This window comes from Oryctolagus cuniculus, chromosome 15 (genome assembly GCF_964237555.1).
Source record: "Oryctolagus cuniculus chromosome 15, mOryCun1.1, whole genome shotgun sequence".
Classification (NCBI taxonomy): Eukaryota; Metazoa; Chordata; class Mammalia; order Lagomorpha; family Leporidae; genus Oryctolagus; species Oryctolagus cuniculus.
In genome coordinates, this window is record NC_091446.1 from 58351342 (window position 1) to 58364421 (window position 13080).

The 13080-nt window shown below is 34.7% G+C and overlaps 1 protein-coding gene across 5 annotated transcripts in view; it reads right to left on the bottom strand.

The window, feature by feature from the left end:
• The window catches only part of CTNNA3 (catenin alpha 3), a 1675875-nt gene that overhangs the window by 319529 nt on the left and 1343266 nt on the right, over positions 1-13080 (bottom strand). For all 5 annotated transcript variants that reach the window (XM_070057731.1, XM_070057732.1, XM_017348752.3 and 2 more), the window contains one exon: positions 1160-1311. In XM_070057731.1, the coding sequence (XP_069913832.1) occupies positions 1160-1311 (152 nt within the window). The remainder of the gene's footprint in view (positions 1-1159; positions 1312-13080) is intronic.

Consider the following 13080-nt stretch of genomic DNA (forward strand, 5'->3'; position numbering starts at 1 on the left):
TATTTTTCTTTACAAATTCCACAAATGATTGCAATTTTGTAGAATGCTCTGTGTAGCCTAACTATGATACCCAGGCCTATCAGTTACTATTGATGCATTGCTGATATCTTCTTGGAACTTTTATTTCCATTTTATAGTCACACTAAGTTCAGAGATTTTCAAAACTGAAATTTACTCTCACTTAAACATTACATTCACCAGTCCTACTGGATCTTCCTACTGTAAGAACCTGTCATCCTGTCTCAGAGTTGCCACCTATTTATGTATGTATGTATGTGTGTATTTATTTCAGATCACAAAGGCTTGATTGTTCCTGAGCAGGAGTCTCAGTTAGTACCTCCGAGGGTATCCTTTAACTAAGAATAAACAGGTAGATAAACTGTTAAACTCTAGTGTGGTAATTATGGGACAAGTTCATAGATGTTCCCAGAATCCACCCAGATCAAGCCCTAGTTACCTGCAGTGACTCATAATTATACCTTATTGACGTCCTTCTTGTCCTGGCCTCACTTTTTCCTAAGTGGACTACTGATAACACAAAGAAAACTATTTCTCAAGATTTGTCTTCCAACAAACAAATCCTAAGGTACATCTGTACACACATATTTCCTGAAGACTTAAATTTTTCAGTAACTTAGAAAATATTAATATTTTACAAAAATGCATAATCCTGGTCTCTGTATATACAATGTTCCTGCAACAAATGATGTATTTACACTCTTGAGAAGGTGGCATCTATGGGTATTTCCCCAAAAGACAACTCCAAACCATGAGAGTTCAATATTTTGTTGTTGTTCTTATCAATTCCACTATAGCAGTAAGAAGGATTTTTTCTATTTATTCAAGAAAAGAAAGCAAATCACCTTAAGGATTTTGTTTGGCTCCTGATCATGCTATATGACACCTGCACAGAACAACAATTATCATTTCTGCACACACCACAGGTAAATGTACTCATTTGTTTAAATTGCCACAAGATACATAAACGAAAGTGTTATTTTTGATGGTAAATCTGACTTTGGGGATACACATGAATTTCTGCAGTTCCCACAGATTTCAGCATTGACATTAAAGAATGGAAATCAAACAATTCTTCCAATCATTCAAAGCATCCCCAAAGAATCCTGTAATAACTCATTGGAAGGTAAGGCTAACTTACCCGAATCATCATGACTGAACATCTGATATCATGAATTGTATCATAGATCTTCTTTGAGATGTCCACAAATTGATTATCATCAAACACATTCAAGGAGTTCTTGCTTAATGCTTCCAAGGCAACATTCACTTGTGTTACAAATTCAGGAATCACTATTAAAATTAACAAGAAATAGAAGATTGTCATTTTTGGCTTTTTATAGATTCTAAGAAATGTAGAACTGCATTTTTAAGTTAATATTTGGCTAATACACTTTTAACTATTTTAAATGTAGGTATATAAAACATTTTGGCAGGATTTTCTCACATGTAAGGGATTTAAAAACAATTTTATAGAAATGTTTTAAAGATTATCTTTGTCTTTTAAGTAATGTCTATTTTTCCCATGCAACCAACCATATATTCTATCCAATATAAACCTAACAATATTTAAATAAAAGGATCAGTGTGGACAACAGTTGCAAAAGATATTTAAAGATATAAAGATATTTAAACAAAGATAGCAGATAAGCTCTTAATACAGGCAAACTTAGTTAAAAGTACTAACTCTTTCTTAGAGAAATAATACTACTGTAAACTTTATTTGGTAAGTTGTTCTTCCTACAATAAAAAGATAAGAGAAACTGACCATATCATATGCAAACTCTTCCTAAAATAACAAAACACTGAATGAGTATGGGAATTAATCTATTAGCAAAACCAAGTCATGGATTAAAAAAAGTTATCCAGTTTATTTATTAATTTGAAAGGCGAGTGGCGAGAGAAGTGGGGAGGGGAGAGGGAGAGAAGGAGAGAATCTTTCATCTCCAGGAGAGAGAAAGGAGAGAGAGAGACAGACAGACAGACAATCTTCCATCTCCAGGTTCACTCATCAAAGGGGCACAACAGCCAGGACTGGGCTAGGGTGAAGTCAGGAGCCAGGAACTCCATCTCAGTCTCCCATCCGGGTGGCAGGAACTCAAGTGCTTTAGCTGTCTTCTGCTGTTTCCCAGCTGCATTAGCAAGGAGTCAGATTAGAAGTGGTATAGCTGGGTCCTCAACTATCAATCTGATAGGGAACACTGGCATCCCAAGTGGTGAAACTTGCCTCTGGATATATTTTTAATGTTTTAAAATAAGCCCTATTTTGCAAGTTTACTTTTTTTTTTACTTTTTAAAAATTTATTTATTTATTTATTTATTTTGACAGGCAGAGTGGACAGTGAGAGAGAGACAGAGAGAAAGGTCTTCCTTTTGCCGTTGGTTCACCCTCCAATGGCCACTGTGGCCGGCGCATTGCGCTGATCAGAAGCCAGGAACCAGGTGCTTCTCTTGGTCTCCCATGCGGGTGCAGGGCCCAAGCACTCGGGCCATCCTCCACTGCACTCCCAGGCCATAGCAGAGAGCTGGCCTGGAAGAGGGGCAACCAGGACAGAATCTGGCACCCTGACTGGGACTAGAACCCGGTGTGCCGGCGCTGCAGGCAGAGGATTAGCCTATTGAGATGCCGGCCCCAAGTTTATTTTTAATGTTAATTTTTAGCATTTATTAACTCTTCACTAAGTTTATGGCACTTTTCTAAGTGTTCAATGTTATTTAAATCTTAAAACAGCCCAGTATTAAGCTAGAGTTATTAATTAGTAGAACTAGAGAGAGAATTCAAGAATCTTCTCCAGAATCTTTCTTCTAACGAACAACAGAAAGGAGATTTGAACTCAGACTGCCAAAATGCAGAATCTACATTCTTAACTACTATATTGAGAAAGACTTGCCCCAGGTAAACATGCAGGATGAAAACAGAGTGTTAGGACAATGATTCTAAATCTGTAAAAAAAAAAAAAAAAAAAAAAAAGGCAGTATTTTAACTGGCATATAAATATTGATTAATATTTCCCTATATCCAAATCTTTATCTGCAGAGATGGCAGACCTTTTCTTGTAATCCTGCCCTGTTACTGATAAGGGGAAATGTTGATGATTTACATGGGCACTAATTTTTTTTTTTCCAGCCTCCTGTTTCCTCCAGCTGCTAACATGTATCATCGATACTTGTTAGTCACCATACCTGTCAGGAATATCAACTGTGACCTTCTCTGTCCAGTGTTTGGTGCACTGCCCAATAAAAAGTGGCAGATAATGTATGTAGCTATTCAAAATTAAATTCATTACCCTTGAATAGTTCATAACACCACAAACTCTAAAGATAAACATAAATTTTTTTTCTACTCAGAAAAATTTTCTACTATGTTTGTCTTAGTCCACTTTATGTTGCTAATAGTCACAGACTAAGTTAGAAACAAAGAGTTTGACTTTGGCTTACAGTTATGGTTCAAGGTCACGGAAATGCACACAGTGAAGACCTTACTAGAAGAGGCATGAGGCAGCACAAGTTGTAAGAAACTGAGCATTTAAGACCTAGCCAAGCTACCTTTATGTTAGACTCACTGATGAGCTAAACCTTCCATTATTCCAGTAATCCATTCATTGATTAATTGCAGGAAGAGAATAATCCATTCATGAAAGCAAAGCCCTCATCACCTATTAAAGGTTCCTCTTATTATCTCATACTGGTAAAAAAAATAAAAATGAGTTTCAGAGAAGACAAACTGTAATCAAATCATAGTAATGTTCTACCCTGATGCTCAGTCACCCTTGAAAAAATCCCAATGCTTTCTTTTGATTTCCTATTCTTCTTAATCCTGTACATCCAAATGTATACTAAGTACCATCTGCTCTACGTCATGATTATAAGTCTATTGCCAATGTTTAGCCCTGCTTTCTCAAGCTATCAACATATCTTGTTTGAGACTACACAATAGTAATTCCTCTGCCCACATTCTACTCATCTTTCAAATGCATTTTAAGTGTGATCTTATTAATTACATATACTCTTATCATTAAGTGTAATGGCATTTGCCACATAGTGGATACTTAATATAACTGTTATGTGTGTTTGTGATGTCCCTACATTGTTTATATGTCTTAATGATCCCTTGAAATATTATCCTTTTTGTATTCTAAATATCTATCCTGGCACATCATAGATAAAAAGAACTGAATGAATTTAGTGATTGAATGAATCAACAAGTAAGTGGATACAATGTTAAACCCAGACAAAAGCAAATGTACAATGTAATATGGCCAACTTACGTTTCAATGCGATTTAGATTTTATTCATATTTGGAAAGCTCCAAAAGTGATGTTTCTATGTAAGCATATGGGAACATTCAAACAAAATGAGTTAACCATTATAATTAATATTTTTAGAGAGGAGGGAATACTTAAGAAAATATGTCCAGTTAATTACATTTCCTTCAGGTTCTTGGGTGAACAGAAAATTATTCACAAAACTACAACTCTAAAGAACAGAATAGGAGCCCCTGTTGAGGCACAGAGCATTGCAATGCTAGAATCCCTTAAGACCACAGTTTCAATTCCCAACCCAGCTGCATACTAATCGACTTGGAAAAGCAGCAGAAGATGTCCCAAGTTCTTGGGCCCCTGCCACCCACATGGGAGGCTGGAACGCAGTTCCAGGCTCCTGGCTTTGACCTAGCCTAGCCCCAGGCCATTGCAGCCATTTGGGGAGCCATTCAGTAGACAGAAGATAGATCGATCTCTCTCCTCCCCATCCCCAATCCCTGCTTTTAAAATAAAAATTTAAAAATATTTTTTAAAAAACAGAAAGAACAGGACAGTGTGGCTTCCAACCTCTTTGTCATCCTCTATTAACTCTAAACACATAGTTAAATACAAAGAGATAGGCTTTCTAAACCTCAGTGATGTGTTGTTTACAACATTTTTTCATAGTTCTCCCCTTTAAAAATGGTTTTCTCTCTGGATGGGCATTTGGCACAGCAGGTAAGTCACTGCTTGGAATGCCAGCATTCCATACTGGAGAGTCTCTTCCTATTCCTAAGTACTTCATTTCTGACCCAGTTTCCTGCTATTGAGTACCCTGGGGGATAGCACATGGTAGCTCAAGTACTCAGGTTCCTGCCACCCATGCAGGAGATTCAGATTGAGTTCTGGCCTTTTGGCTTAAGCCAGGCCAACCCTAGTTGTTCAGGCAAATGTGAACTGAACCAGTCATTAGAAGCTCTCTCTCCATCTTTCTCTCATCTGTCTCTCTTCCTTTCAAATAAAATGAAAATCAATAAATAACATCTTAAAATATTTTTATCACATATCAAACAAGTATGCAATAAAGTAATAATCTGTTTTCTCTACCAATACTTTGAACTTGATATTACCGTCTCTACAATAATACAATTGCTCCAGTCATCTTTCCATGTAGATTTTGGAAAAAAGGAAAACATAAAACCATGTGAAGACCTATTTTTCACTCCCTGTGATATAATGTGAGGATTTTTAAGCAAAACACATAGTGTTCTGATTGTTAAATGATTTTGTTTTAACTCTTCTAGGAGCCTCTCACTAATATTAGCCTCAATAAAATCAAGTTTGCTAGAAGCAAATGTTTAATTTCTGAAGTCAGATGGTGCTACTCTTTTTTCACTCTAAAAACACAAATGAGCTATTCAACACTCATTTCATTAGCTTAAACATGCACTGTGGGTATGCTTTACTTACACTATGGACATATGGCTGCTTGGATCAAGCAACAATGAATATTTTAATATAAAGGGAACAGATTTAATGTAGCTCATGGATACAATTCTGAGACTACAGTGACACTTCCATTCCTTCCTCTCTTTCACTCCTTTCCTCTTTTCTTCCCCTTTCTTTCTCCCTCCTTCACCCCTCTCCTCTTCATCCCTTCTTTTTTCTGTCTTTAATGTTTGAGATGATGCTGTCTTAATTTACATTATCAAAGGCTTAATCCTCCACTAAGTAAAGAATAAGTAAAAAGTAGGACAATAGTTCAGCAAGAATATAGGCAAGGGCTCTACATAATAATCAAATGAAAAAATGTCAACGTTACATACAGTATACATTTTAAAACTAATCACAATCACGGAAACTCTAGCAGTGTGTCATTCTTAACCATTTGACAAAGGTATAAAACAAAGTTTGGTGAAATTATATTTGTAGCAATACTGACAGACAAAAGTATTCTTTCTGAAAAAAAAAAGAAATAAAAAATTTTAATGGTTTTAGGAAAACACAGGGTTTATTAAAAACAGCCAGTTAATGGTAATTTAGATGGAATAAAAGATGAACAAACCTGTTTTTAATCCATACTCTACTTACATTTCAAGGAAACAAGATTTACACATAATACATAATCAGGCCATATATTCATTGACAAGGAAGTAGGGTATCTTAAACAAATTCATTCTAATCAATTAAAGTGCCAGGTAAGATAAACTGCTCTGAACCTTAGAGTGTAGATTTATTAAATGAAAGTGGCCTTTGGGTCAATACATTGTCAACTTCAAACAATGTATCTTGTCTGCTTGATACTGCCAGATTCTAAACCAATTCTGAATTCATCTGAAGTCTGTTTTTGGTCCATCAACTTTCTTCAGAATATTCAGAATAATAGTCAACATTCATTGAGTTCCCACTCAACTTGGCAGTGTGCTAAGCACTGCATGTGTGTGACTCATTCACTCCCCAGAGCAGCTCTCCCAGGCAGAAACCATTACTACTCTGATTTTACCTATGAGGAAACTGAGGTCATTCAGCTACTAAGTGATGGGTAATTGTGACAACAGGAACTGCTCTCTGGACAGGAAAGCCACACTGCCTCCCTCTTTTGGGTAAGTGAAGTTTTTATGGCTTGAAAAGTATAGTTTGATGTGGGGAGCAATCCGGACTAGACTGAGTTACTGGAATTAAGACTTGTTCTATGCATCTGCTCTCCCACAATATGGCGCTGGGAGAGAAGTAAACAGCTTCCGCACAGCTGCCTCCAGTTCAACTAATAAACTGTAGGACTTGCTCCTGATTGGAGGAGAGCAGCGTACTCGGCGTGTGGGCAGCCGAGTTGGGATTGGCGGAGGAGGACTATAAAGGAGGAGAGAGACGGCATGCACCAGTAACATCTATGGGGAACATCTAAGGGAACCCGTACAGCCCCCGAGAAAGCCGGCCGGCGGTGTGCCGCTCCCCTGCGGAAGTGGGGAATGCGGCCAGGGGGAACTGCCCTTCCACGGAGGTGGAAGGGATAGTAGCCAACCCGGGAAGAACCAGCAGCAAACCCGGGGAGGGCCGAGCAGACGAAAGAACAGCGCAGGGTCCTGTGTCGTTCCTCCACGAAGAGGGGGAGCGACATAATGGTGCCGTGACTCGGATATGAAGCCTGGGCAGGGTTTGGTGTTGCTCCTCCATGAAGAGGGGGAGCGACAGTTTGACCTGTTTGGGTTCATGAAAGTGAAATAATTCTCTGTATAATCTAGTGACACTCAACATAGTTATGTGATTTGTCTCACTGTTTTGTGTAATATTAATTTTTCAGCCACACTGTTATATAGTATGTTATTGGATAATTACACCATGATTTATTTATCCATTCTATGGCTGATGGCTATCCAGAAATTTTCCAGTTTTGGACTATTATATATGAAAACAGTGCTGCAATGAACAACTTAGCGTATGTCTTTTGGTGATACGTATGTGTATTTGTAGGAATTATATATGTTAGTGAATAGGTTGGCCATGGAATACACCTATAGGTCATGTTAGTAGATGCTGACAGTATCCAAGGTAGTTGGAAAAAATTTTACTCCCTGAACATTTAGCTTTTTGAGTATATCCTCCTTGTAGACTGGTACATTCCATCACTTACATTTTTGTCTTTCAGGAGGGTGTGTCTCTCTCTTTAATATCTCTATTAGAGATCTACAGTATATACTGGAATTCTGTTTGTTAAGACCATGGGTTACTTTGATATTTTATCTTCTTTCCTGTCTTATGTGCCTTTGGACTGTTACATTTTTCTTCGTTTAGATAAATTACCATTTTATCTATTGTTCAAGTTCATTCTAAATTTTTTTCTTTTAGTGTCACCATCCTGTCTATTGCTCAAGCTCATTCCTAAATATCTCCACTACCTATCATCAAGAAAAACATTTAGCAGCAAGTGACTAAAACAAAAATAGAGAGTCAAAACGATCCAATATCTGTACTTGGAGCAAAATGCATTTCAATGTTCAGGGAATATCTTGGGGTATAGAAATGGAAAGAAGTGTTGAGGAAAGTATCTTTAAAGAAGCTATGACATATATAGTAGAAGAAATACATCTTTTTGTGATCTGTGGCATTAAAATGACTCTTTCCGTGGATTGGGGAGGTTCCTTAAGGGAAAACAAATGAGTTAATCCCAGTTTTCTAAATTCCAACTTTCTGCCCAGCTGTCCATGACTATTAGTAAGTAACACTATTTTCACAACCTTATCTGCTCAGTGACTTTCTACCCATTTTTTAGATTCAGTTTAGAAGTCATTTCCTCTGTGAAACTTTCCATGACTATCATGTCTTCAACTCCGTTAGGTACTGATGCTTAAACAAAGATTCTGGTTTCTCTAACTGTATAGTTTTGTTTTTACTCAACCTTTCCCCAAATCCTGTCAGTGAGGTTTAAAACACAAAAACTGTCATGTTGTCTTTGTTTCCACAGGAAAAATAGTAGGTACCAGAATAAAAATTCAAACTCAGATACTCTGACTCAGAGCCTGTACTAATAACCGATATGCAGTATGTTCTACTGCTTGGTTGCAAGAAAAGTCACCCAGAGACACAAATACAAAACAGTGTGGGTCACTGAGGATAAAGAAAAGAGATACATCTTTAAGAGAGAAAAATATCATAATCCAGAAATATTAAAATCATATTGACATTAGATTTTTAATGAGCAACACTAGATACTGAAGGAAAAATTGTGATATAATACTTGCAAACTCTATGGATAATTATTTTAAATTTTAAATTAAGTAATCAGCCAATCCATCAAGTGAATAGTATGATTCTTTCAGACATTCAAATACACAGAATTTTTAATTTCCCTGAACTCTCTATTAGAAGATACATGGAAAACAAACTCTTAAACTAAGAGATGAACTGAAAGATCAAAGCATGAGGCTGAGTAAACAGTGGAGTCCAAACCCCAGGGGAATTGATGTGTCTTGCAGCACTGACACAATACGGATATGTGTGGATGTTTTTGAGAGCGAGGATTTTTATTAGGGAAGCAGGGAAATACTACTATGTAATGGGGTAAGACAAAAAAGAAGCCTGTGAGATTAGACTAAATTGAGGATGTTGGTTTTTTTATTCATTATTTTGTACAAAGATATATATTACTGTTTGTGAAAGAATGAAGGAGGAAAAGGAAAGAATATCCTACTCTGCATGTTTTCACTCACACTTGAACTCACAAGAAGGATAAACAAAGGACTACAGAGGCTTGTTAACTACAAGGTATGATAAAAGTAAGAAAGAAGTGACCTGAGAAGATTCATTTTTAGAATAGTTTTTGCATATATTTAACTTTTGTAAGAATATTAAAAATAATTATAAAATTTCAAAATAAATAAAATTGAATCAATAAGTTATAGTGTGTTTGTGTGTGTGTATGTGTGTGTGGGAGAAGGAAACTCAGAAGCAATTTTAATAGCAACATATGACTATATTTTGAATTTCCAAAGTGTACACTATTGAGTTGCTCACAACTGAGTAATGTCAAGTGCTGCATTGTCCTATACAGTAACCACTACATAGATACTGCTATTTGGGTTTAAATTAAATTAATAACATTTAAATACAATGACAAATTCATTGCCTCATTTACTCTATGCCTATATAATATATATGTAATATATAATGCATATATATAATATAGCTAATATATATTATACATATACTACATATATATCTACACTGTCCAATATACTAGCTATATTATATATATGTATATATTATATATGTATTATGAATAATACTTGCAATATTATATAATACTTGCATATATTATTCATATGTATATATTATACATATATAATATAGCTAGTATATTGGACAGTGTGGATAACTCAGGGCTCATCACAAAAAAATTCTGTTACACATCACATTTCTCAATATTTGCCAGGCAATTATTTATTTAGTAGCTGCTCTCTTTGGGATCTTGGAAGAGTCACTTGGGTACCACTTGGTAATTTTTCTCTAGTTCACTGATATGAGTACAAAGCTTTGAGAAAGTCCTATGTGAAAGATAAAAATGGTCCTGGGCAAAACTATATATCAGAGTCTATCTACTGATACCACTCTTGACTTTGTTCATTGACATATATCCTTCTTAGTACTAATACAGATGACAATCTAACCAAGAAAATATATCATTGTTGTTTGAAAAATTATAGATGCTATGTTTGCTGTATTAATTGTGATAATCCCTGGAAGGTTATTGATTTATATATCTGTTAAATTGTTCAAATTTTAATATATGTTGAGAATATCTGGAATTTTACTTTCAACTTGTCATTTTTCTCCTAATAAAACTTTTAATTATGTTTACTAAGCTACAACATTATAGTTAAAGGTTAGGAATTATAAATTATTAAAAATAATAATGCTCTCCCTCACATTACATGCATTTTCTATGGTACATAAAGACTTCCTATATGGAGAGGCATAAAATATAGATTTTAAAAACAAATTTATTTTTATTATATTTAATATTCATATATCTTGAATCTTCTAGTATTACCAATTTTTAAAACTCTATAAAAATCAAAATAACATGATATAATATATGTTTAATCAACACAAAGAGATTTTTCTACAATTTATAAATATTTATTTATTTTGAACTTCTTGGCAACAAGACCTGGTATGCTGAATTACTCCTTTTCCTAATATTTGTTTAGATAATAAAAAATTCATGTTTTAAGTGCAGCTGAGGAGCTTCCTATTTAAAAGAACTTAAGGGACTTTTTAAAATAAATATTTACCCTCTAATTTCTATCTATTTGCAAAGCTTGATTTTATATGGCCATTCATAAGCACTATTTTAAGAAAGCCTACTAAAGAAAATGTTGACTATGTTAAATTTCTTGATACAAATGAAAATGAATTAGATCTCTGTGTGTAGAAATATGAAATAAGAACCCTACTCTACACCTCTACAAATATTAATTCAAAATGGATCAAGGATCTAAATCTATGAACTGATACCATCAGATTACTAGAGGAGAGCATTGGGGAAACTGCTAGACATTGGCATAGGCACGAACTTTTTGGAAAAGACCACAGAAGCATAGGCAATCAAAGCAAAAATAGACAAATGGGATTACATCAAGATAAGAAGCTTCTACAATACAAAGGAAAGATTCAGCAAAGTCAAGAGGCAACTGTCAGAAAGGGAGAAGATATTTGCAAACTATGTAACTGATAAAGGATTGACATCCAAAATGTATACAGAGCTCAAAAATCTCAACAACAGCAGAACAAACAATGAATTAAGAAATAGGCAAAGGACTTGAACAGGTATTTTTCAAAATAAGAAATTCAAATGGTCAACAGACATACGAAAAAATGCTCAGGATCACTAGCCATCAGGAAATGAAAATCAAAACCACAAGGAGTTTTCATCTTATCCCAGTTAGAATGATTATCACATAGAAATCAGCAAACAATAAATGCTGGTGACGATGTGGGGGAAAAGGCACCATAATCCACTGTTGGGGAGAATATAAATGAGTACAGCTATTAGGGAAGACAGTATGGAGATTTCTCAGAAATATAAAAATAAATCTACTATATGACCCAGTAATTCCTCTCCTGGGAATTTACTCACACAAAAATAAATCAGCATCTGAAAAATTATCTATATTCCCATGTGTATTGCAGCTCAATTCATAATAGCTATGATAAGGAATCAACTCAGATGTCCATCAACTGATGACTGGATAAAGTATTATATATATAGTATATAATACTATTCAGCAGTAAAAACAAGAATGAAATCCTGTCGTTTGCAACAAAATTGATGCCAGAGGAAACCATTATACTCAGTGAAATAAGCCAGTCCCCAAAAGAAAAATAACATATGTTTTCCCTTATCTGTTATAACTAATAGAGAACAAAAATGTAATATATATTAATGAAATTGACACTTTGAGATTTGATGATTGTTTACAGCCCTTGTCTCTATTGATGAGAAACAGTGTTTTTTTTCTTCTTACTACTTGCTGAATTTTTTTTTACTTAGTGGAGGGCTAACATTATGAGTATAAAATAAACTGAAAGTAGATCATTGTAAAAACTAAAAAAAGAATAAGAAAGGAAGGAGGAGGTAAGGAGAGAGCAGGGGGGTGAGGGATGGCAGGGTTGGTAGTATCATTATGCTCCTAAATATGTATATATGAAATACATGAAATTTGTTCACCTTGAAAAACTACAAAACAAAGAAAACTGCCTATTAAAAATATATGGGGTACATCAAAAGCAGTATTAAAAGGGAAGTATATAGCAATACGTGCTTATATAAAAAGAATAGAAAGGTCTTAAGAAAACAATTTAATTATGTGTCTCATGGGCTTAGAAAAAAAAGAAGAGGCCAAACCCAAATTAGGAGGTGAAAAATAGTAAGAATCAGCAAAGAAAGAAGAAAAAATGAAAATGAAAAAAAAATTAACAAAAGGAAAACTGGCTTTATTGAGAAGATAAACAATACAGACAAACCTTTAGCCAAATTAACAAAAACTAAAGAGAAAAACCTTAAATAACTAAATTAAAGGATAAAAGGAGACTACAACGTATATCACAGAAATGCAAAAGATCATAAACAAACTATATGCTAACAAAACTGGAAAACCTCAATGAAATGTATAAATTACTAAATACATCTATCCCATAAAGATTAAGTCAAGAAAATAAAAAAGAATCTAAACAACAACAAGCAAATGAGATCGAAGCAGTAATTAGAAGTTTTCAATCAAAGAAAATATGGACCTGAGGGTTTTACAACTGGATTCTATAA